The sequence below is a fragment of the Phoenix dactylifera genome, chromosome 8 (assembly GCF_009389715.1).
Source record: "Phoenix dactylifera cultivar Barhee BC4 chromosome 8, palm_55x_up_171113_PBpolish2nd_filt_p, whole genome shotgun sequence".
NCBI lineage: Eukaryota > Viridiplantae > Streptophyta > Magnoliopsida > Arecales > Arecaceae > Phoenix > Phoenix dactylifera.
In genome coordinates this window covers 21,132,348-21,157,263 of record NC_052399.1, presented here as the reverse complement: position 1 = coordinate 21,157,263, position 24,916 = coordinate 21,132,348, and the positions used below count along the sequence as shown (strand labels likewise).

The 24,916-nt window shown below is 40.7% G+C and overlaps 3 protein-coding genes and 3 long non-coding RNA genes across 12 annotated transcripts in view; 2 read left to right on the top strand and 4 right to left on the bottom strand.

The window, feature by feature from the left end:
- Positions 1–7,045, top strand: part of LOC103709762 (type IV inositol polyphosphate 5-phosphatase 3) — a 34,816-nt gene extending 27,771 nt beyond the window's left edge. For 4 of the 6 annotated variants that reach the window (XM_008795259.4, XM_008795257.4, XM_026805700.2 and 1 more), the window contains 2 exons: positions 1,965–2,203; positions 6,436–7,042. In XM_008795259.4, coding sequence (XP_008793481.2) covers positions 1,965–2,193 — 229 coding nt within the window. In that variant the 3' untranslated portion in view covers positions 2,194–2,203; positions 6,436–7,042. Of the gene's footprint in view, positions 1–1,964; positions 2,376–6,342 lie in introns of all 6 variants that reach the window. The other 2 variants (XR_005513010.1, XM_008795258.4) reach the window with 2 other exon arrangements.
- On the bottom strand, positions 5,010–6,343 carry LOC120111626. The gene is made up of 2 exons (XM_039129236.1): positions 5,329–6,343; positions 5,010–5,211 (listed from the first exon to the last, which is right to left on the bottom strand). The coding sequence occupies exons 1-2, from the start codon at positions 6,060–6,062 to the stop codon at positions 5,013–5,015; spliced, it is 933 nt and encodes a 310-aa protein (XP_038985164.1). The 5' UTR covers positions 6,063–6,343; the 3' UTR covers positions 5,010–5,012.
- Positions 7,046–8,478: 1,433 nt separating the features above from the next.
- On the top strand, positions 8,479–14,368 carry LOC103709761 (dehydrogenase/reductase SDR family member 12). The gene is made up of 10 exons (XM_039129234.1): positions 8,479–8,631; positions 8,771–8,832; positions 9,771–9,890; positions 9,998–10,097; positions 10,332–10,412; positions 11,271–11,320; positions 11,519–11,669; positions 11,956–12,012; positions 13,794–13,915; positions 13,998–14,368. The coding sequence occupies exons 1-10, from the start codon at positions 8,617–8,619 to the stop codon at positions 14,212–14,214; spliced, it is 975 nt and encodes a 324-aa protein (XP_038985162.1). The 5' UTR covers positions 8,479–8,616; the 3' UTR covers positions 14,215–14,368.
- A 528-nt stretch (positions 14,369–14,896) lies between these two features.
- On the bottom strand, positions 14,897–15,991 carry LOC120111624. The gene is made up of 2 exons (XR_005513006.1): positions 15,840–15,991; positions 14,897–15,279 (listed from the first exon to the last, which is right to left on the bottom strand). It is a non-coding gene; the product is annotated as an uncharacterized LOC120111624 (long non-coding RNA).
- Positions 15,992–18,736: 2,745 nt separating this feature from the next.
- On the bottom strand, positions 18,737–21,274 carry LOC113462903. Of its 2 annotated transcripts, XR_005513008.1 has the most exons (3): positions 21,112–21,274; positions 20,178–20,533; positions 18,737–19,350 (listed from the first exon to the last, which is right to left on the bottom strand). It is a non-coding gene; the product is annotated as an uncharacterized LOC113462903 (long non-coding RNA). The 2 variants fall into 2 exon arrangements; XR_005513007.1 differs by lacking the exon at positions 18,737–19,350 and having other exon boundaries at positions 20,134–20,533; positions 21,112–21,271.
- On the bottom strand, positions 20,774–21,105 carry LOC120111625. The gene is made up of 2 exons (XR_005513009.1): positions 20,980–21,105; positions 20,774–20,864 (listed from the first exon to the last, which is right to left on the bottom strand). It is a non-coding gene; the product is annotated as an uncharacterized LOC120111625 (long non-coding RNA).
- Positions 21,275–24,916: the final 3,642 nt, after the last annotated feature.

Genomic DNA, 24,916 nt, shown 5'->3' with positions numbered 1-24,916 from the left:
TCGGTCCCGGTGAAGAGACCAAAAGAAAGGATGGACGAGAGAGAAGGGTTCTTCCTCCGCCTCTTTGTTCCAAGGGCAACAGCCAGGGGGGCTGTGCCCTCACCTTCCCCACCCTCGGCCACCATTGGCCGAACCATCGCCGGCCACCCCTGCTGCAGTCGTCGGCGATGGTGGCCGGCCAAGAGAAAGAGAGGAGAAGGGGTCTCCTCTTCCTCTTCTTCTTCTTTTTCTTCTTCTTCTTCTTCTTCTTCTTCTTCTTTCCAACCGACACTGACCCCTCCCCCTTCCTCCATTTCTTCCACGGAAAGGCCACCGTGATGGTGGCTCGGCCTTTCCCACCCCACCCGGCGGCAACCCAACAGTCCCCCGACCGCCATTGCCGCCGGCGATGGTCATCCGACGCGAGGAAGAGGAGGAAGGGGCGGGATCACGAGGAAGAAAGCCTCGGATCCGCCATCCCCCATCTCCATCCAAGCCTTCAGTCCCTCACCAAACTCCATACAAACTTGATCAACGCCCAAGTACCATGGATCCCGGCCAATCCCGACGGCCGGCGGTGGCAAAATCCGGAGGAGAGAGGGCGAAACAGGGTACCCCTGTTTCGGGCTCTTCTCCGACGATTCTCCGACCAAAAACCCCCACAACACCCCCCGAAAAACCTAGCAAATGAAACGCAAGGGAAAGATCCACGCTTACCTCAGTCCGATGGGTGTTCCGGCGGCCTTTCCGGCGAGGAATCGGAGGAATCGAGCTCGGCTTCTTTCTTCTCCCGGTTTGTGGATGGTCTTCACCGAAGGAAAGGAAGCTGTGGAGCTTCCCCCGCGGCCGGCCGGATCCTCTCCGGCGCTCGTCTCCTCCGGCGATCAGCTCCCTCCGGCGATCCCCTCTAACGCCGCCGCCGTCTCCCTCCCGTGCACCCTCTCAAAAGGGTTTCCTCCACGATCGTGCCTAGGGCACGATCTTAAGAGGGATACGGGTCCGGTCTTTTCGGGCCGGCCCGTTAACCTTTTTTTTTTTTTTTTTTTTTTTTTTTTGGGTATTACAGTTATCCTCTTTGGGCACTGCTCTTAACAATCCTATATTATATATAATTCTTTTTCCCCTTTATTGTTTGAACCTTACTCCATGTGGTTTCTTAACCTCCCAATTGATTAAAGTGCGTATATTTGTTGGAAACAGCTTGTTTTTGGTTAAATTCTCAGCTGAAATATGATCGAGACTGGGATACCAAACAACATTTTGGATATGTCGACTGAAATTATATATACTGGCTATTGTACACATATTCTTGAGCAATTACTAATTTATGTTTTATCTTGCACTATTGTATTATTTGTTTGTAGTGAAACATGAATTGTGCAAGTATATCTTGATCTGTCAGAATATCATTGTCAAGAGATGACTTTTTTTTTAAGTTGATAGAAACCTTGAGTTAAAACTCATGCATCCATCCAGATGGTTGATAATAACATTTTTTACAAAGTGGTGTTCAGTAGATTTGGGCCCATGCCTGTACTTCACCAATTAATGATTCGACAATTATAGAGTTTGAAACTCGTGTTGTAGGTCTCATGAAGGCCTGATTCATATCAGGAGAAATATGTTGATTAGTTTTTAAATTAATTTAACAATATGTATTTTTTTAAAATAAAGGAGAGAGGACACGTAAATGATATGGCAATGATTGATTTTCCTGCTTTGACTCGAGTTAGTTGCTTGTAGAAAAAATTCTGACTTCTATACCAGGTTATGTTATCTTTCCTTTCAGTTTACACTGTGCTTTGAGTAGTGAATCTCATGGATACCACTATAATTTTTCTTTGACTGTAGTCCATTTCCTCCCATGCTTCTTCAAATGCTATCTCAACATTTATGGGGCACTAGGAATATTGTTAATTTCAGCTTCTGTTTGTGAATTCCAATGATCATGTTCTTCAAGACTATAGTAACTGATTTCTCCTCAGGTGTGACCGTATTCTTTCATTTGGAAAGGGTGTGAAGTTGTTGAGTTACCAAAGATCCGAGCTGAAACTTTCAGATCACCGCCCAGTGACTGCCATTTTCATGGCCGAGGTTGAGGTATTCTGTCATAGAAAACTTCAAAAGGCTCTTATACTGACAGATGCAGAGATTGGGGATGGGGAAATTCTATCAGATATAGATTTTGAAGTTGGAATGGGCCGTGTAAGCTAGGCTTGAGGAGGTAAGTATCTTTCCTAGTAGAGTTGCTCAGTTGCATCAAAATTCATACAAATAGAAGCATTTATCTTCCATCAATAAGTTGGATTTTTCAAACACTTCATAGGTAGTTACATCACACAGCACATCTGTGATCGGCAAAATTTGGTCCACAAATTTTGTTATCATCATCCCAGGCAGGGGCGGCCCAATACATTTGGGGGCCTTAGGCGAACTCATTAGAAGGGGCCTTTTTTATTATTATTTAAATAATAATTTTTTTAATAAGTATAAAAATATTTTAAAATTTTTATTTAAAAATAATTCGCCTAGCTTTTTGAGAAGCAAAATTACTAATTAAACTTTTATACTCAAGATCCATTAAAATACTATTTTCAATCGATAATATAGCTAATCCATTTAATCTTTCTTGAGACATAGTTGATCGCAAATAAGATTTTATCAACTTTAATTTCGAAAAACTTCTTTCAGCAGAAGCAACTGTTACAGGTATTGTTAATAATATCCTATATGCAATGCATGCATTTGGAAAAGAATCTGTTTTTTTTATAAAACTTAAAATATCAATAGGGGTACTAGTTTCTGTTTGTAAAAATTCTTTTAAAATTTTTAACTCTGAAAACAGATCAATACCATCAATATCAGAATATTCACCATGCTTTAAAAAGTTTTCAAGATTAAGACAACACTTTTTCAAATCATCTTCATTCAAAGATTTTAACTTTCTAAAATTAAACAAAAAACCAAAAACATTTTCATATACGGTAAATTGTTCAAACCTATTTTGAATTGAAAAAATAGCTTGATCTACTATATATAAAAAGTAATCAATTCTAAAAGATTCTTCAGCTGATCTTGTTATCTCATCATCATTATTTTCATCAAAATATTTTTTTCTACGGATCACACGTTTTTCACGAAATATAGGTTCTATTTCCATTTCATTTGCAATTTCTTTAGATGAATTCAAAGCATTCATGAATCCATTTTCCCTATAACTTTTCAAATAAGAAAGAAGACCTTTTAATTGATTTATAGCAACATCAATATGCATGTCTTCAGATTGTAAAATCTTACTAACTGAGTTAACAGCAAACAATATATCATACCAAATATTCATGCCTAATAAAAATTCAAAATTTTCAATCTCATATGTAGCTAAACATGTGGCTTCACTCTTTATTTTAGGATCTTCACTAGTTTCCGCTAATTGAACTAAAGCATCTCTTATTTTAGGAGCTTGGTTTTTAATTGCTTTGACACTTTCAATACGACCTTCCCAACGTGTTTGTGACAAGGGTTTAAGAGTTAATGTGGATATATTATCTTGTAAAATTTTCCATCGTTTTGTAGAAGAAGAAAATAAGGTATAAATTCGTTGTATCACTCCAAAAAAAGATATAGCTTTAGGACACGAGTTAGCAGTATCACATAATACTAAATTCAAGTTATGACATCCACATGGTGTGTAAAATGCTCTAGGATTTATATCTAATAATCTTCTTTGTACACCTTGATGTTTTCCTTTCATATTAGATCCATTATCATACCCTTGTCCTCTTATATCATTAACCTCAAGTTTATGTTTTTCTATTATATTTATAAGTTCATTAAAAAGGCCCTTTTCAGAGGTATCATCTATTTCTAAAAATTCTAAAAAATATTCTTCTACTTTTACTGAACTTGTTGAAGTATCTACACATCTTAAAACTAGGGTCATTTGTTCCTGATGGCTTGCATCAGGAGTGCAATCAAGTATTACAGAAAAATATTTTGCTTCTTTAATCTTTTTAAGTATTATAGCTTTAATTTCAGATGCTAACATTTGAATCAATTCATTTTGAATATTATGACCTAAATAATGATTGTAAATTTCACCATGTTGAATGCGTCGAATATGTTCTTGCATTATTGGATCAAATTCTGCAATCGTTTCAATAAAACTTAGAAAATTTCCGTTATTGCTTTGATAGATCTTTTCATTCTTTCCTCGAAATGCTAAATTATTTTTTGCAAGATTTTTTACGACAGCAATAATTCTAAATAGAACTTTTTTCCAATGATCCTTCTCTTGGTTTATTTGTTCTTGGAGATTTTTATCAATTGTATTATTTTTTAGCAATCTCACTTCTAACTCAATCCACCTATTCATGCTAATGATATGTTCATTAGTTGTTTCATGACTTTTAAGCTTGATACCTAGATTTTTCCAATCCCTACTTCCTTCATTGACTAATTGACTCGTGCTAGACTTTGAATCAAATAATTTACAGCAAAAACAATATACTCTATCCAAATCTTTCGAATACACTAACCATTTTCTATCATATTTTTTACCATTAGATAACTTACGAATATAATATATCGTAGAAAAGTGTCTATTGTTTTCATCCTTAGGAAAATGAAAATCATAATCCCTAATTGGACCTCTTTCCACTATTAGATCTCTAAATTTTGTATCAATTATTTTCCATTGACCAGGATCATATAAATTTGTAGGAATAGAACTAGTTTCACAATCTTTTTGCTTGTTTATCCTATCTCCATCTGATTCTCCATTGTGTTCTTCACTAGATATTGTTTCACTGGCAATCTCATTTTTTAACTCTATTTCGGGTGCCTGTTCTATTGCTAATTCTTGAGTTGAATTTGATGTAGTGTTATGTTTGTTTGTAACAACAAATCTATCTAGAGCTCCTTTTTGAGATTGAATGAGTTTATCGATTTTTCTTTTTTTTTTGAGTTTTTCATACCCACAGTCATATTTTCTATTAGACATTTTAATCTATAAATAATATTATCAAACTAAGCAATTAAAAAACCACCACAAACAAATCAAAATATAAAAAGTTAAAAATGATAAAACTTAATTGTGTCAAGAAAAATAAACTCGGGTCCCGACAAGCAGTGCCGAACTTAATTGTGTCGAGAAGAGGTGGAATAGTTCCGAACTCGACAGCGAGAAGAGGCCGAATAGTGCCGAACCGCTGAAGTAGTGAAGTCACAACCAATCTACAATTGAACCAAAAAATAACAAATTTTAAATTAATTACTTAACTAAATATAATTTAATTAAACCAAAAAATAATTAATAAACTAAGTAACTACATACTACAGTTACTTACTCACCTCAGTGGGATTGGAGAATCGGGATCAGTGGACTGTAGACAGTGGCACAGTGCCACAGTGGGAACTGGGATTTGGGAACAGCCGAACCTCGGGAGGTGGCCCGGTGCCGGTGGGACCGTGGGACTGGGAGCCTGGGAGTGGGAGGAGGTCGGGTGTCGGGTCCGTCGGCCGTCGGGACTTGGGATTTGGGAACCGGGAACCTCGAGGACGAGGAGGCCGCCGGCCGGAGCGGCGGAGGAGCTGAGGTCTGAGGAGAGGACGGGGCCACCGCCGGCGCCGGTCACAGCCTCACGGGAGGCCGAGGACGGCGAGTCGGCGACGTCGGCGAGAAGAGGATGGGACTGAGGCCTCACCGCCTCGGCCCTCGGTCGCCGCGGAGTCGGATGTCGGAGGAGCTGACTGCCGAGGACGGCGACTCGGAGTCGGCGAGGACGCTGGATGCCGAGGAGAGGACGGAAGTCACGGGACTCTGCACGGACGCACAGTGGACCGGACGTCGGCGAGGAGAGCAGAGAGCTAGAGAGGGTTTTGCAAGCCGAATAGCCGATCTGCCCTGCCGAGTGCCGAGACCGAGTGCCGAGAACCGGAGAAGGTTCCGGCATTAAAAAGGCAGAGAAGGGGAGAGTCGGATTGTCGGAGAGAAGGGGGGAACCGGGGAGGAAAAAGCCGTTGCCCACTTGCCCGTTGCTTGTCGAGTGTCGACGACTCGACCGCTCGACCACCGACCACGCCATCGCCCGTCGCCCGTCGCCAGTCGCCGCAGTCGGCCTCAGCCTTTCACCGTTTTACGTCGCGTCGCCGCCGCCCAAACCCGCTGCCCACTCCGCCACTCGGCCACTCCCTCTATAGCTGATAGCCCATAGCCATAGGCATAGCCAGTCCCCTCCGCAATAGCCCTGAGCTGGAATAAAAAAAAAAAAACAAGTGGGTGGTGGCCCGTGGGGGCCTTCCCTGGGCCGGGGGCCTTAGGCGACCGCCTCGGTCGCCTAAGGCTCGAGCCGGCACTGATCCCAGGATGCAAAAAAGCAGCTTGGATAGCCTATATCTTTCCTTAATGCAAGAGAATATAACTGTGATATCATGGATTGCTAACTTTTCCTTGGGCAGGTCCTTGGAGATGCCACTACTAAAAGATATTTTGAATTGGGCAGATTCAAGTTATCCTACACTCTTCGTGAAGCTAATAGGGCAGCTGACTTCATTGCAAAAATGGCTCTGCAAGGGGACTGCTGTTGGGAAGCAGGAGATCATATTCACTGGGATTTACTGTCTATTTTACAGGATGATGCTTATGGTATAGGCCGCCGGAGACAATAGCTGACAGTGACTGGGAGAACGTATGCTCAAACTGCTGTTGAACATTTCTTCTATTGTTGCAGAAAGGATGCTTTAAGTGCTTATCTACAATGATAGATATTCCTTATTGGTGCTGTTGGTTTATAGATATACTGCAAGTAGACGCAGCAAAAAGTTTTTTTTTTTTGTAGCTCTCTGTTCAAAGAAATGCAGGATCATACTCTACTAATCTATATGGTTTGGTACATCCTTGTAGTTTTACTGTATTAGGTTTGTATGCAAAGAGATTGAGAAGTGGCAGATTAATGAATGGAATGTAAGCTATAACACATCGTTTATAAGAGTGTATGAAGTGCTCTGTATGTTTTACTACTTAATGAGAGTGTATGAAGTGCTCTGTATGGTAGTGATTTTTTCATCTGTATTCCGTTTTTATTTATTCGAGATTCTATCCTTAAAAGTTATTTGTTTTTCTTCTCGTAAATAACATCTTCTAGTTCTTGGATTCTTATTTTCTTCCATCCTTCTCTTCTTTGATACGTGCATCTGAAACCACCAATCCATGTTGGATGGTTAAATTCTCATCCAACATAATTTTACAATTTTTACACAAAACTTAATCAATTTTAAATCTATTTAACTAGTATTTCACTATTTGTCCGTTTCTAAAAGTTACCCAGTGAGAGTTCTTTTTCTCAAAGCAAGTGAGAGCTAATAGTATGTCATATACCATCGTAAAATCATAATGTGGGTATACATCTTAAAAGAAGCCATGTAACTTGAATTATGAAAAATGTGTAGTATATTGTAAAGAATTAAAACAAACTACAAACCCAGTGTCATATTGATGTATTACTCCTCTTCAGCCCTTTTCAAACTCTGCAACTATTAGGATGTTAAGGCTTGACTGGAACATGGCATCGAGTTACAAAGAATGGTATGATATTTTGGAAAGAAATAGATATGCTTAGTTAAAACCTTCCCCTCCGGGATGTAGGCCATATTAAAGAAGCTAAAACCCGAGAGTCAATTTTCCTATCAAGTCATTGCGACTTACCACACTAGAACCTGATGAAGCTGAGAAAACAAAACAGAGAGGAAGTGCATCTCCTGCTTAACCTCTAACTCAACACTCTTAGCAGCTCGACAAAGACTTCAATTGAGATCTGCAAAAAATGCTTGGGCACCATGATCTGTTCAACAAGCAAGAAAGTTCTCTCTTTATATGATTGAAGTCATTATTAATTAACCAATCAGCAAGGCTTGAATGGACTCCAAAAAAAAAAGCATGATAAGCAAAAAAAGTTATGCAATTAAATTTTTGACGTCAGTAATTACAACTCAGTTCTATTCAAACCTGATGTGCATTATTTCAGCTCACCAATCCAACCGAACTCAAATTTAGCTTAATCAAACCCAATAATGACCCCATAGAAGAAATATCTTGTTGCATATTAAGTTAAAATTATATTTATGAATATTTTGTGACCCTATATAATATCGCTGTTTGATCGATACAAGAGTCCTACAGTCAAAAAGATTAGAAATTATAATTCAGAAGTCTAATAATGAGAAAAAGGAAGCAAAAGACAAAAGGAACAAGGAATCCAACAGACGTCCACCACAATCTAGCTCGCGGTTGGACCACCCATGATCACCATATGATTAAGATTAAGGGATGTCTCTTTTTTTTTTATAAAGAAAAGAAAAGAATTAATATTATGGTATGGGTGCGGATTATGAAAACTCTTACGGTAAGGATGTGCATTTAGTTTTACATTGATAAAAATTTATAGGTACTTAATAAAATTAAAAAAATTAAAAAATATTAATTTTATATCAATTATTCGTTCGAAAAAATTTTAGATAGTGCATCATTTGTAAGGTACTCGTTATTAGTATAATCCGAGCGCACGAACTTAGTACGCACGCACAGACAAAATCGGAACCCGCAGAAGGCCGGATTGTACGTTCGCCGTTGGGGACCGAATTATGTTTCTTCTGAAGGTAAAACCCCGCTCTTCCCAATTGATCTCGTCCCGGTTTCTAGGGTTTTGAGAAGCGACAGATCCCGACTCCTCTCCTCTCCTCTCCTCCGATTATATTATACTTGTTAAAAAAAGCTAAAGAAAGCTCGACCTCGCAGGCATGGAGGACTGCGGCTTTCGGGTTATATGGCTTCAAGCAGTTCACAAAAGCCGGCTTTCAGTAATCTTTCCTTCTTATTATCCCTTCAACTTTTACTTCACTATCTACCGAAATATACCGACAGAATTGTTTCGCTTCTATATGGTACTGTCTGTTCTTCTATAAATCCTTCGTAGGATTTGCTAATCTTTGGCAAATTTGTCTCCGAACCTCATAACTGGGATATATGTTTGTTTCAATGACGATGGCGTGGGGAGAGAGCAATCGTGACAAGAGGCCCTGGATACCTATTTCTATGGGAATAAGATTTAAAAAAAAAAAAATTGTGGGACATGGAAAACTCCAATTCCTACCGGTTGGAAATTAGGATAATTATTTTTTTTTCAAAAGTGTCCTTAAGTTTTTAGAAAGAATGCAATAAGGTCTTTTCCTTTATTAAGGGAATAACAGGATTTTACACAACTTTTCCACAAAAATAGATACTCAATCAAACATAAGCCACTCTAGCATGTGCCACTTTATTATGGTCAACCAAACTTGCAAAAATCATTTTTCCAGACATCATCTACCTAGGCATCGGCTTTTTAGGAAAAGCATTCTAGTAAGGAAAAAATTTTCCCGTGAACAAAACAAGTTCTAAGAGAAACCTATAGCAAAGTGTCATTTGGCAGTGACTATAGCTAGGAGAAGTTCACTGTCGAATCAAAGCAAAGAAAAAATGACCTGAGGCCTATTGACCAGTGAGAAAAAAAAAATCTTATATGTGATTTGAAGACAGGTGCAGTATTAGATGACTTGGACTGTTCGAAAATGAATGGTGAAATATGAGAAAGCTTGCCACAAACTTATGGGATAAAGCATGCCAATTATGTATTTATATACTGTATTACAGAAAAGTTTTACACTTCTATTTCCAGCTTTTTTTATTTTTTTATTTATTAGTTAACTTGTTGTGAGTTTTATGGATTCCTTGCTGATATCAGAATGTAATTTCCCAGGGAACATGCCAAGAAATTCAAAGAAGAAGATATGCAAATTTCTATGGAAGGGAAAAATTGCTTGGTCACGGGGGCTAATTCTGGCATTGGTTATGCTACTGCAGAGGGCTTGGCTTCACGGTAATGATTTCTTCTGTTTCGAATGATGTAATTCTTCTACTGAAGCTCTTGGCTGTTTACTCTCAGGAAGAGTGTTTTCACATAATATTGTATCATATTCTTTTTAGTGGTGCAACGGTTTATATGGTCTGTCGCAGTAAGGAGAGGGGAGAGGCTGCCCTTTCTAAAATTCAGTCAACCACGGGTAACCCAAATGTCCATCTGGAGGTATACTGCCTGAAGTTCTTGTTTCTTCATGTGATTCATCTGACAATTCCTATAGACATCCTTTGCATTTAAAAGTTTAGAGGCACAATAACTTTTTGACACAATCATAAAGATCAAATACTGGACTTTCTTCTCATACATTTTTGCTGTTTGACCTGTGAGCAAATCATTGCTTGTGTTGTATCATATCTATTTCTTCAACATGTTTAATTATTTATTCACTTTTTGTGGTAGGTTTGTGATCTGTCTTCCATCAGCGAAGTTAAGTCGTTTGTGTCTAGATTTTCTTCAGAGGAGAAGGGACTTCATGTTTTAGTAAGCTTTTTCCTTGTATATAGTTTATGAATTTTGAAAAGATACATAGCTAATAGTACAATATATATCGTCTTTTATTACTCTTTTTAACCATGCTTCGTAATTTTGATTCAAATGTTTCCTTTGTCCAAATTCTGGTTGTTACACATTTTGAATGAGTGAAGAAGATAAAGTGCCTGCCATATTTTTATATATATGTGGCTATGTATGCTTCTGTTTGTGCATAGGATAGCTTTTAAGTTACAATGAATGATGAAGTCCTTTATACATATAACCTTGTAATCTGTTATTTATTATGCATTTTTGCTCGCTCGGCCGTTCATGATGGCATATGGCCTATGATGGCCACAATTTTCTGTAAATAATATGTGCTTTATCTTTTCTTTATTTTTAAATTATTACGCCTTTCCTTATTGAACCATAGGGATTTATTGACTCTTTTTTTTTTCAAAAGAAAAAAAAAAGAAGTACAGTGGGGATGCCACGTCCATGGTCTGAACTGGAACCTCCCTCAAGGGATTCATGAAGGCACTCATGTCTGCCTTGAAAGCCTGTTTATTTGTATTTCTGGCAATGTGTTACCCTATTGTCTCTTCAGAGCATCCAAATATTATAGGCAAAATACGTCAGCATTCTTTAGCGAAGTGGTCCATAGATTTATGGACAGGAAAATAATTCCGAAACAAATGATGCTATAAAATAGTTGTGTTTTCTTCGAGTAATTTCACCATGCCCGGCTCTTTCCAAAATCCTGGGGAAGTTTATTCTGCCTAGATCTTTTTCACCTTGTGATTATAGCAAAGTAAATGCTTTATACAAGTGCGAAATGAGAAGGTTCTGACAGACTTGTGCATTTAGGTTAACAATGCTGGTTTACTGGAGCACAACCGAGTTACCACAGCAGAAGGGTGTGCCCCTTTCATTATTTGCCATATAAATTTGATCTTTATTTAGTCTTTGCATATGAAGTTCACCCTATCGTTCCCATTCAATTTAATATAGTCATTTATGTAGCTAGAACTTCTCTGGCTTAGGGGATGAAAATTTCTTTTCTAACCATCCTGAAACTGACAACTTGCCTATAACTTTTTGTCATCTTCTACCAGATTGGAGTTAAGCTTCGCTGTTAATGTAGTAGCAACATATGCTATTACAGAATTAATGATGCCATCATTGGAGAAAGCAGCACCCGATGCTCGGGTTATTACAGTTTCTTCTGGTGGCATGTACACAACACCTTTGACCGAGGATTTGCAGGTTGCTTTCTTTTTATTCATACTTCTCAAATGAGCAAACGATATAGATGGATTTGGTATTACTGTTTAACTTAGGTTTTGTTTAATGTCATTTTAAAACTACTTATTCTATTGCTGCATTCCTTCATTATACAGTTTCCTATCACTTAATTCTCATTTATTGTTTTGAGTTCTTTAGACAGATAATTTGATTTGTAGTCTGAATATATAATAACAATCTACCTGGGTTTCTGCCTGGGTTTCAAACTTACAATCTTGAACTTACTGATGATATTTTCTCACTGCAGTTCAGTGAAAGCAAGTTTGATGGGGTGCTACAATATGCTCGAAACAAGAGAGTTCAGGTCAGTAAACAAGGTCTAGAATTCCTTTGTAATATCATTCATCCAAGAATGCCTTTTACTCTGAATACTTCAGCATGACTGTGAATGTTTCAATATTCCAAAGCCAAAAACTAAAAGCAGTACTCGGTGCTTGCCATTTCAGATTTGATCTAGGCTTGAATATAATCAGAACCTTCCCTTGATAGGGCTAGAAATGGGCTCGGGCCAGCCCGAGGCCTTTCGGGCCGGGTTTCAGACTAGGCCCGAAAATGTTTCGAGCGGGTTTGCGCTTAAATGTAGAGCCCATTTATTTTTCGAGCCGGGCTTGGGTATGTCATTGGCCCGACCAGGGCCTAGCCCAAGCCCGAACAAGGCCCGAAAATGAAGCCCGAACAAGGCTCGAAATTGAGCCCGAAATCAAGCCCGGATCAATTTGTTTTTGTATGTTGTTATTTAGAGAGAATAATGAGAAAGTAAACAAAAAATTAAAATGGGTTGAGCAGAGAATAATGTATCATGTATCATTTATTTGTGTTATAGGAGAGAGTCCAATTTTTAGCTAGCTCATTTACTTGTGAAGCAATATTATGAAATATTAAACTTCAATGATGTGGCTGGGCCCAATCAGGTTCAGGTCAGGCCTAGGCCTAGGCTCGGGTTGGGCTCAGGCTTGGATTGTCCAAAAATTTTCAGGCCTTAGCCCGAACAAAATTTAGGCCAGGTTTGGATAGGGGCATAGCCCGGCCCACTTCCAGCCTTATCCCTTGATCACAAGAACAGCATACAAGAAGTTGCTGAAGCAAACAAGTGATACGGATGCATTTGTTCTATCTTAAAATACTTTATTGAAAAGTATCAGTTCCTTGGGCTCATAAAGTATTCATTAGAGATTCCTTATGAGAAAACTATTTGGCCACAAGCAGTGATTAACTGGTATGTCATAATGTCGCTATGGTCTCAACACCCTATATTAACATGACTTCGACACAACCTGCCAAACAGTATCTTTGTTTGACTCAAACAAGTGCTTTAATCTGCTATCTTGAGAGGGAGAAAGAACCTTTTAAGCAATGTGGGATCCATCAATTTAGAATTAGGAAGAACCTATCAAACCTATGCCAGTGTTGGCATTGATCTAGGTGCAACGTTGTCATCTTATTGTAACTCAAAGTTCAGGACTCTTGCAACAAGAACTGCCAAAAAGCTGTAGTATGAAAGATACGGAACATTGAGGCATCTTTTGAAACCAATAGTTATAAAACTGGATATGTATATTGAGTTATGCACCAGAAGGGCAGCTAACTCACATTACCTGAAAATTGAATCGGGTATCATGTAAGCCTAATCCCAGAGTACTACGGCAACCTCTGTGAACTCATTAGAGAAACTTAAACAAAAAGATATTAACCCCGTTGCACATTTACAGCTTTGACATCATGTCTTCCATGGTTCTCCGTGAAGGGTTATTTTGAATAAAGAATGATTCTTAAAACAACCTAGATCGAAGATCTGGAGCTATACGAAACTTCAGAGGGCATTATGGAGTTACTCTCATCTACAAGGATCGCTTGCAGATTATCTGTCATAATGGGTTGAAGCAAAGTTTCAAGCTGTCCTTTTTGATTTGATAGACGGTGGTTCTTTTCCAAACCATATTCTGTCAAATAGGACATGTTTGGCATTAACTTACTCGTGATGTTTCATACTAAGCTACGGAACACATCAAGATGCTTCTTTCCCTTCTTTACATGAATATAATTTATACATTTGGGTTTCTTTCCTGCCCTCTCAACATGTTTCAGGTGGCATTAACTGAAAAGTGGGCTGAAACTTACAAGAACAAAGGGGTGAGCTTCTACTCGATGCATCCAGGCTGGGCCGATACACCTGGAACAGCAAAAAGTTTGCCTGGCTTTTCAGAGAAGTAAGAACAGTCACCCTTGTGACTGCACTGCACTTGTTTATTACTATAGCTTGATATATATTGATTTGCATATATAATCCAGGTTATCAGGGAAGCTTAGGACAAGCGAGGAGGGCGCAGACACGGTGATTTGGTTGGCCTTGCAGCCAAAGGAGAAGTTGGCATCCGGTGCATTCTATTTTGACCGTGCAGAAGCACCTAAACATTTGCCATTTGCAGGAACAGCTAGCTCGCATGCTGTCATTGATGCCATCATCGACAAACTCTGTGCCTTGTCTAATCTCCCTTCCGAAATTTAAGCTTGTGTTACGTTTGAGCTTGAGTTCCAAAGCATTCATAGTTATTGTTGTGTGGGTACTTTCTGGTGGTTTCGATGAATATTATTATCAAGTTGAGTGCAGGCAACAGTCAATAGCTTATGGAGATGATGCATTGTCGTGCATTTTGACCTAATCCTAATGGTAAATGATAAAGAATTACGGAAAATGAAAGTAATAGTGTGATATTATACTTGGAGCGATTAAAAAAAAAAATCGCATGCTATCTTTGATACCATCATCGGCAAACTCCGTGCCTTGTCTAATCTCCCTTCCCAAATTTAAGCTTGTGTTATGTTTGAGCTTGAGTTCCAAAGCATTCATAGTTATTGTTGTGTGGCTACTTTCTGGTGGTTTCGATGAATGTTATTATCAAGTTGAGTGCAGGCAACATTCAATGGCTTATGGAGGTGATGCATTGTCATGCATTTTGATCTAAATATAATACTATTCTACCACCAGACCACTGGTGCCATTATGTTAGAATCAAGGAGGTCGAATTTCTAAGAATATTGTCTGATTCACAGGCATATCCACCGCTTCGCAGATTTGAGGTCAGTGACCTGCAACAATGTGATATTATTAGTGACCTGCAGACTTGAGGGCGGCGGAGGACCTGCTCGATGTCGGCATCGATCAGAGCAACGAGCATTGCAAAAAATAGTGAAAAAGAAGTAGATAAGAGAGAGCCCGTAACTCAATATAACAGCAACAGAAACAACGCGGCAGCTTTAAAATTCCCAACTACCATTAGGTACACATTACACGTACAACAAAGCGAACATGGCATCATGATACGACTGCTTATTTAGTTCATATGCCAATTTGAAGGAAGTATATGCGAGGATGTAGCACCCGCTGCAGCCATTACCAGTAGTACACCTACTATTTTACTCTAAAGCTATGGGACCGGGGGTCGACAACGGTAATACTTGCACCTGCGAGTATATGGAAGGCCAGGCCCAGTTGATGGCACGGCAGACCTTGGTGACAGGGCACGATATGCAAAGGGGCGCGCGGCATCCACAGGCGTCTGGCCACCAGTTGCTGCACCAATAGCAAGTTATATATCCGTATTCAGATTTAACCAACAAGCAAGATATAATTATGTTTGGGATGTTTCTTGCAGTGGAAAAGATTTTTATGATTTCTTACGGGGGGGAACACACTAAAACCTAAGCTTAGCTGATTCTGGCAAGGGTGAGAACATCTAGGGGTAGGATATATATGTAGCTGACATGCACAGAATATACTTAAGCCCACTGTTTTCCTTTCTTTTGTTTTTTTAAGAAAAATATGATGGCAGCACCACCGCCTAGGTTTGAGCCTTGGATCTCTTCGAGATCGAGATGGATGCCAACCAGTTGAGCTAAGAAATGAGATGGATTCTGATCATGAGATAGAATCGATAGCATGGCATATAAAGCAAATATAAATGATGTTTTAGCGGTCTTTTAGAAAAAAAGAACATTCAACCTACCCTAGCTAAATGCTTATTTTTTATACATATGGCCCATGTCTTGGTGCAGTAGGGAGGTCAGGTACAAAAGAGTAAGAAAGAACATGATTAAATTTAAATCTTGGGAGAAAATATAAATCAGGCTCACTTGGTTTAACAAGCTCCCTAGCTGTTGTCCCATTTGGAATGAATGAAGTGGAAAGGAGAAGCAGATAGAGAAGGAGGAATGTCTTTGGAAGAAGCATTTTCCTTTTATCCGCTCTATTACCTCGTTCTCCTGAAATGCGATGATCCTTCTACCAAGCTCTGGCTTTTATAACGAACGAGAGTTGGGGCAGAACTGGAGCCTCACATTTTCCAGTGGTCATGCTTTCTTTCTTATCCTACCCACTCACAATTTTGTCCATTATTCCTAGAATTTTCGGACTGCCTTCCAGTGTTGTACTGACTTCCATGTCCTGCCATCTAGCATTGACTGACTTCTACATTCCGCCACCATCGGCCCTTTTTCATCATGTACCTATTGTGGATCCTTTTGGCTCGGAGAAAAATCACTTAGGCTCCATTTGGGAGAGCTTCTAGCCTTTCAAAAGCACTTTTAGATGAAATAAGGGTATCTGGTAAAAATTTCGGAAAGCGGTTTTAGCTTTCTTCAGAAAGCTAAAAACAGCTTTTTGGAAAAAGCTTCATTTTGGAGCTACGAAGTAGTAGTAGAGAGAACTATCGATAATTGGTTTTGCTAGAGAATCCACTTCTTATAGCTTTTCAAGATTTAATCTTTTTTTTGAGAGAGAGAGAGAGAGGGAAGACCACACATTCACCCTATGGGCTCGTTTGGTTCGTAGAGAGTATTTTTTTCATAGAAATATGATTCCTGGAAACTAAATTTCTAAAAAGAAGATGCCTAGAAAAGTACTTTTGGCATGTTTGGTTGACCATGGAAAAGTGATAGATTTTCAAAATGCTTATGTTTAGTTAATTATCCACTTTTCTGGAAAAGTTATATGTAATTCCAATTATACCTTTAATAAAAATTAGGTTTTTCATGCTTTGGATCAAATAAGGATCCTTGATTTGATGCTGAAGGGACTTTTTGAGGAAAAAATATTTCGATTTCTGGATCACGGAAAAGTAACTTTTTCATGTTTCTCATGGAAAAAACTTTTTCATGAGACGTGGGAATCATATTCCCCTGGAATACAACTTTCTCGTCTCTCTCATTTTAAAACTCCAACCAAATAAGAGGCATCTCATTACTTTTCCATTGAGTATACTTTTTTCCCTTCTTTTCCTGCAAACCAAACGAGCCCTATAATTATCTAGGTTTCAGTACTCGGAAACATATCAAATATTGCCTCTGACAGGAGCAGATACCGTGAAGGCGTTTATAAGATACATGCATAGGAGCATTCCTTGCTTATAGAAAAACTAGGTTATTTATAGAAATACTAGGTTATTTATTTTAGATAGAATTAAAGTGGTGGCAATTACAAAACATAAGAAAGGAAGGTGGTGGCAGTTGCAGAACATGAGAAAGGAAAATAGCAAGAATTGCCTGACAATGTAGAAGGGCGGCTCACATCCACAGCATGAAGCAATATTCTCTTGCTGGCTGCCCGTGTCAAGAAAATACAGCCAAGTACTCCCATTTTACCTGTCCACTGTACTGAAAAAGAAGTTGCTCACTCGAGCTGTGACCAGGCAACATCAGCTGAATCATCTCCCTTCCTAGGCTCATAGAAAAATGGGAGGCAGCTTACTTCTAACTGTTGGAATAATGGGTATTTTATCTCTCATTTTGATATTGATTAAAATTGTTGAAAGAAGAGAAAGGGAGAAGAGAATTGTATTTCTGCCTTGTCTTTACAATGTACATGAGCAACCTTTATATAGACTAGAAAAATAACGAAATTTGATAAGGCCGACTAAGTTTGACACAATCAATCACAAATCAATCAAGGTGAAGTTTAGTAAGACCAACTAAGTTTGGCATAATCAATCAATCAATGGACCTAATTAATCATATGATTTTAACAGCCCCCCTTAAACTCAAGGTGGTAATATGGACACCAACTTGAGTTTGGAAGCAAAAAATTGAAAGATGCCATAAGGATAAGCTTTGGCGAAGACGTCCGCAGCAAGGATAAAACTCAGAGAGAAGGTAACTGAAGCTTAACGATGCTCGTAGACGAAAGCACCATAGAAGAAGAGCATGAGACCTCGAATTGGATGATGAAGGAGCCGGAGGCAGCAAATAAAGCCGAAGATTGAGAACTGAGGTGATGCCATGTAAATGTATGCCTCCATGATCGAGAGCGAGATTACACCTGCCAAATTTATCCGTCCAATTTCTGACAATACGGTTTGACGCGCCGCTGCTGGAATTTGGAACGAGATCATGCCTGCCAAAATTATCCGCCAAGCTTTTGACGGTACGGTTTGACACGCCGCTGCTAGAATTTGGAACGAGATCGCGCCTGCTAAATTTACTCGCCAAGCTCTGACAGTACGATTTAACGCGCTGCTGCTGGAGTTTAGATTTTACCGACATGGAGGAATATGAGCACTGGAAGCGGTTGCTAAGGGAGATTAACTCCCTCATCTCTGTGAAATCAAGGTTCCATTAGGTGACGCACTGCATGATAGAAGTCATGGGCTCGCAGCCCCAAATACTTCCAAACAAATTCTGACCCAACAACTCAATCTGCTGGTATAACTCATGATGAGAGAACACGCACAACCCTCTGATGCCTCCCCACGTGAAGCAAGCCTCCCCCCTTCACGTGAAGCACACCGTCAGCGGCATTTTTTCTTTTTTGAACGAAAGACAAACAAAAAATAATTTTTTTTAAAAAAAAAGAAAGGAAAAAAGTCTATGATGTCATGAGGATTTCAACGGAAAAAAAAAAATGAAAGCTGCCGAGGCCAGAGCTCCGGCTACCCCCGCAGAAGATACAGAGGATCTATGAGCGACGACGACGACCACAAGAAAGCGAAAGAGAGGACGGCAACAGGTTACATGATCGGTAGCTCTGATACTATATGTTGAAAGAAGAAAAAAGCCAAGAAAAATGTATTTCTACCTTGTCTTTACAATATACATGAGCAACCTTTATATAGACTAAAAGGCTGACAAAATTTAGTGGCCTCAATATTTGAGGGCGGCGGCGGAGGTTCCCTTCATGGCCTCGGCGCGGCGGAGGACCTGCTCGATTGATGTCGGCATCCATGCGCGCCCGGAGTTCTTTCGTCGTCTTCTTCTTGCTCTAGAGCCTCGTTGGCCCCCTGGAGGCGGCGGTACAGCTTCTCGAGGCCACGGAGGTCGTCCTTCACGGTCTCGACGTCCTCGAAGAACTTGTGCAGGTTGACGCTCTCCTTGCCGGCCTCCCCCATTCCGCCCGTCATGCCGGACTTCCATCTCGTCCAGGTGGACCAGCTGCTTCAGGTCGGTGTGCTTTTTGAAGGAGGCCGTAGAGACGAAGAGGTCGTTCATTTCGAATGCAGATCTGCAATGAAAGCTAAGGTGGAGGCTGGATATGCACTCGCTACAATTTAAGGACTGAAGTTTTTCGTCGTCATCGATGGCATGCTTGGCGTCGTAGTAGTGTAGCAACGCTGCACCCGAGAGCACCACCAGCGTCAGATCCTGGGCATGCATCCTATAATCCACCACACCAAGCTTTGTATTAGAGCCTGGGCCATGCATCCTATCCAGGTTTCTTCTTATTATAAAATGACATGATTTTTGTTTATGGATTTTTGAAGTTGTAATAAAATTTCACGCCTAGCATATTCTCTAAGGTCTTACTCTAGAAAGTGTGCAGCAGTATCTCGTGGCTACCCGGATGACGGGTTTGGGGCGCGACAGAACCTGCGAGTGATTCTCCTTAAGCTCTCCTGCCAGCCTAGAGAAGCTGTAGAGTTCTTTATGGGGGCCCAAAGGGAGACCTCTAGTGAAGGACGATGCGAGAGATTTCATCTCAGTCCAAGAACAGATCCAATCAAATGGCACTAAAAGCATGAGAATAGCTGATTGCAAGAACGGAGGAAAATTCTCGGTGCGCGAGATGCGGCAAGTTATGAGGAGGAACTGGAGAATCCGTGACATCACTGTGGAATGACCAAAACCGAGAGACAGAAGAACAAGATAGGAGGACGTGGTCAACTATTTCAGGGTGCATCATCGTACGCAGAAAGCGCAGCTACGTACCAAAGTTCCTACGCAGCCGCCAAAGTTCTCTGCCAGAAGTGATTATTGGTTGTGGTGGGCGTGCATCTTTTGTATGTGTTGGTCCAAAAGAATGCGATGCATGCATCTTTGTTTGTGTTGGTCCGTAGTTTGACGAGTCCACCGGTGTTGGAAACAACTCGGGCAATCGGCCATTTAATAATTAATGCAAGGAGTAGAGGATGTCAAAATTCCCATCCGAGCAACGAGGATTGCAAAAAATAGTGAAAAAGAAGTAGATAAGAGAGAGCCCGTAACTGAATATAACAGCAACAGAAACAACGCGGCAGCTTTGAAATTCCCAACTACCATTAGGTACACATACGCGTACAACAAAGCGATCGAAAATGGCATCATGATACGACTGCTTATTTAGTTCATATGCCAATTTCAAGGCAGTATACGCGAGGATGGAGCACCTGCTGCCGCCATTACTAGTAGTACACCTGCGATTTTACTCTGCAGCTATGGGACCGGGGGTGCACAACGGTAATAGCTGTTGCACTTGCGACGATATGGGATGTGTGGAACGTTGCGAAGGGGAGGCGGAGGCACCAAGGGGGCACGATATCCGATGATGCCCGTGGCATCCGCTGGCGTCTGGCCACTAGTTCCTGCACCCATGCACCAATAGCAAGTTATATATATCCGTATTCAGATTTAACCAACAAGCAAGATATAATTATGTTTGGAATGTTTTCTTGCAGCGGAAAAGACTTTTATGATTTCTTACGGGGGGAAGCACACTAAAACCTAAGCTTAGCTGATTCTGGCAAGGGTGAGGACATCTAGGGGGTAGGATATATATGTAGCTGACACAGAATATACTTAAGCCCACTGGTTTCCTTTTCTTCTGTTTTTTTAAGAAAAATATGATGGCAGCACCACCACCTAGGTTTGAGCCTTGGATCTCTTCGAGATCGAGATGGATGCCAACCAGTTGAGCTAAGAAATGAGATGGATTCTGATCATGAGTTAGATTCGATAGCATGGCATATAAAGCAAATATAAATGATATTTTAGCGGCTTTTTAGAAGAAAAAAAACATTGATCAACTTACCCTAGCTAAATGCTTATTTTTTTATACATATGGCCCATGTCTTGGTGCAGTAGGGAGGTCAAGTACAAAAGAGTAAGAAAGAACATGATAGATTAAATTTACTTCTTGGGAGAAAATATAAATCAGGCTCACTTGGTTTAACAAGCTCCCTAGCAGTGGTCCCATTTGGAATGAATGAAGTGGAAAGGAGAAGCAGATAGAGTAGGAGGAATGTCTTTGGAAGAAGCATTTTCCTTTTATCCGCTCTACCTCGTTCTCCTGAAATGCGATGATCCTTCTACCAAGCTCAGGCTTTTATAACGAACGAGAGTTGGGGCAGAACTGGAGCCTCACATTTTCCAATGGTCATGCTTTCTTTCTTATCCTACCCACTCACAATTTTGTCCATTCTTCCTAGAATTTTCTGACTGCCATCTAGTGTTGACTGACTTCAATGTCCTGCCATCTAGCATTTACTGACTTCTACATTCCGCCACCATCGGCCCTTCTGGATCCTTTTGGCTCGGAGAAAATCACTTAGGCTCCATTTGGAAGAGCTTCTGGCCTTCTAAAAGCATTTTTAGATGAAATAATGGTATTTGGTAAAAATTTCGAGAAGCTGTTTTAGCTTTCTCAAAAAATTAAAAACAACTTTTTAGGAGAAGCTACATTTTGAAGCTTTTCAGAAAAGCACTTTTAGACCTAATCGAAAAGCTATTTTTTGACCAAAATACCTGTGATAAAATATAACAATTACACAAAATGTCCCTTTAATAATTGTTTAGCTAATTTTATCATCTAGATAAAAAATTTGTTATATTATAAAAAATTAATTTACGCTAATAATTATAATATTTTATATCTTTATTATTGTATTATACTATAAATATAATATTGTATTACATTATATCATAATAATATAATATATTGATATGTTATGTTAAATAAGTTAATATTATATTAAATTATCATGCTATAGTATACAATATTATACTATAAAATTCATGTAACCACCACCTTCCTTTCTTATGTTTTGTAACTGCTGCCACTTTAACGTTTAAAACAGTTACAAAACATAAGAAAGAAAGGTGCTGGCAGCTGCAAAACTTGAGAGAGGAAAATAGCAAGAAATTTCTGATAATTTAGAAGCCACGAAGTAGTAGTAGAGAACTATCGATAATTGGTTTTGCTAGGGAATCCGCTTCTTATAGCTTTTCAAGATTTAATCAATTTTTCTTTTGAGAGAGAGAGAAAACCACACATTCACCCTATAATTATCTTGGTTTCAGCACTTGAAAACATATCAAATATTGCCTTTGACAGGAGCAGCTACCACGAAGACGTTTATAAGATGCATGCATATGGAGCATTCCTTGATTATAGAAAAACTAGGTTATTTATAGAAAGACTGGGTTATTTATTTTAGACAGAATTAAAGTGGTGGCAATTACAAAACATAAGAAATTAAGGAAGGTGATGGCAGTTGCAGAACATGAGTAGGGCTGTTAACGGGCCGAGCTACTCGGGATCGGCTCGATAAAAGCTCGGCTCGGGCTCGGCCCGTTAGTCAAAATGAGGCCCGTTTAAATCCGAGCCCGAGCCCAAAATGAGGCCCGTTTAAATCCGAGGCCGAGCAGCTCACGAGCCCAAACGAGCTCGTGACGGTGGTAGAGATTCAGGTCGGCCGCATTGCGGATAGCGGAGTTGATGACGGTGGAGACGGCGATGATGTTGTCGGAGATGAGAATGGAGTGGTAGAGATTCGGGTAAGCGAGCTCCGGCGGGTCGGGGCCGGGGCGGCGGTAAGAGTTCGGGTGGGCGATGCGGTCCTCCATGAGGCGCATGGCAAGGTGGTGGAGGCTTTTGGGGGTATATCCGGCGGCGATGCGGTTGGTGAGAGCGTCGAGCTTCTTGGCGAGAGTGGAGCTGCTCCTAGACCGTGAAGATGGTGTCACGCAGCTTCTGGATCTTGAGCTGGGTGTCGAAGGACTCCTTGGATTCGGAGATGAGGGCACGGACGAACTTGATGCGGTCTTTAGCCTCCTTCTCGAGAGGGCGGAGGGAGTCCTTGTCGGAGGGGAGGTCAGAGTCGAGGCGGGCGGTGAGGGAGGAGAGGGAGGCGGTGAGGTCTTTGAATGTGCAGAGCTGGCAGGAGTTATCGAGCTTGAGGCGGCGTAGGCATGGACAAGGGCGGAGTGGTCGGCCGCCTAGCGGAGGAGGAGGTGGAGGCGGGTGCGGAGGGGGTCGGACTTGAGGGCCAGGAAGGTGCGGCCGAGGTAGGGCCGGAGGGCGTCGCCGGCGACAGAAGGGTCGCCCGCGATGGAGGTGGCAACGGGGAAGGAGGGGTTGGTGAAGAGCAGCACCGAGAGGGCCGCCAGAAAGAGCAGGGTGAACATCCCCGACATGAACACCCGATAGCTTGTTATCGAGCCTGAGCCGGAGCCTGAGCTCAGGCTCGGGCTTGAGCTCGTAATTGAAACGAGCTTTATGAGCTCAAGCCCGAGCCTTTACTTTGCCAAGCAAGTCTGAGCTCGAGCCCAATACCAAGCTCGATACCGAGCCCGAGCCCGAGCTTCTGTAAAACGAGCCGAGCCCAAGCCTTCAGGCTCAGGCTCGGCTCGTCGGCCTAAACATGAGAAAGGAAAATAGCAAAAATTGCCTGGCAATTTAGAAGGGCGGCTCACATCCACAGCATGAAGCAATATTCTCTTGCTGGCTACCCATGTCAAGAAAATACAGCCAAGTACTCCCATTTTACCTGTCCACTATACTGAAAAAGAAGTTGCTCACTCTGAGCTGTGACCATTATAAATAGTCCTTGCATAGTCCAAACCAATCTCAGCCAACATCAGCTGAATCATCTCTCTTCGTAGGCTCATAAAAAATGGGAGGCAGCTTACTTCTAACAGTTGGGATAATGGGTATTTTCTCCCTCATTTTAATATTGATTAAAAGAATTAACAATGGCGTGTTCTAATGGCTTACTTCTGTATGGTTTTGCAGCAAATGCAGCTTCAATATGCAGCACCCATGTACTCAGTTGTATCACACATTCCTAAAAAAATAACAATTTAATACTGTTTCTAAAAACCTTTAATGTTCTACTTTCAGACTAACTTTCATTTTCAGACTAACTTTCATTTTCCCATACAGCGTTGCATTACTGAATTGCCTTTTATATACCTGATATGGTCTGCCGAGAATAAGCCAAAGATGGGAGAACCTTCCTGTTATCACCATCAATGGCTTAGGGATACTATTAGGTGGCGGCCGCAGAGAGCGGCATGCATGAGATACAGGGATGTCGGGGGGCAACCGCAGCCGAGTCTAATCAGGACAGGCCAACTCAGAATCTCTCACGAGGGAAAGGAAAGGATGGGGGTTCATTGGTCTAGTAGAAGACCAGCTCTGACTTCATTCAATCCTGTGCGATCCAACTGTTGATTCATGCTAAGGAAAGTGAATCCTTCTTTGGAACCCGTCGAGTATTATGGGCGCTGAGCTTGCCTAGATTCCTGAAAAATCCTAACTCTGACTAGGCCAAATGCACCATCTCGCATAAAACCAAAATGCCATCTGAAATCAGTTAGGGTTTCCGGGAAGAGGGAGATGCTGCACACAGGACTCATCAGAATGATTGATGTTAAATAACAACCATAAAAGTGACAGCTGACACTATCTTCCTTCATGGGCATGGAATCCTAATTCGTTCCTGGATATATGGAGCCAAGAATTGCATTTATATCAGATGAGATTAATCCCAACCATCAATGCCTTCACAGCCTTTTTGAAGGCCCATTGCACGCACCACAAAACCATTTGACCAATATTTCTCAGGCAAAGGCAGCTAATTGCAAATAGCAAGGTGATCGAACCCGTAGCCATGGTCCACCAAAGTTCTAAGCCATCCCTATGGCACATTAACTTGATATTGCCTCGCTGTCAAATGAGACAAACT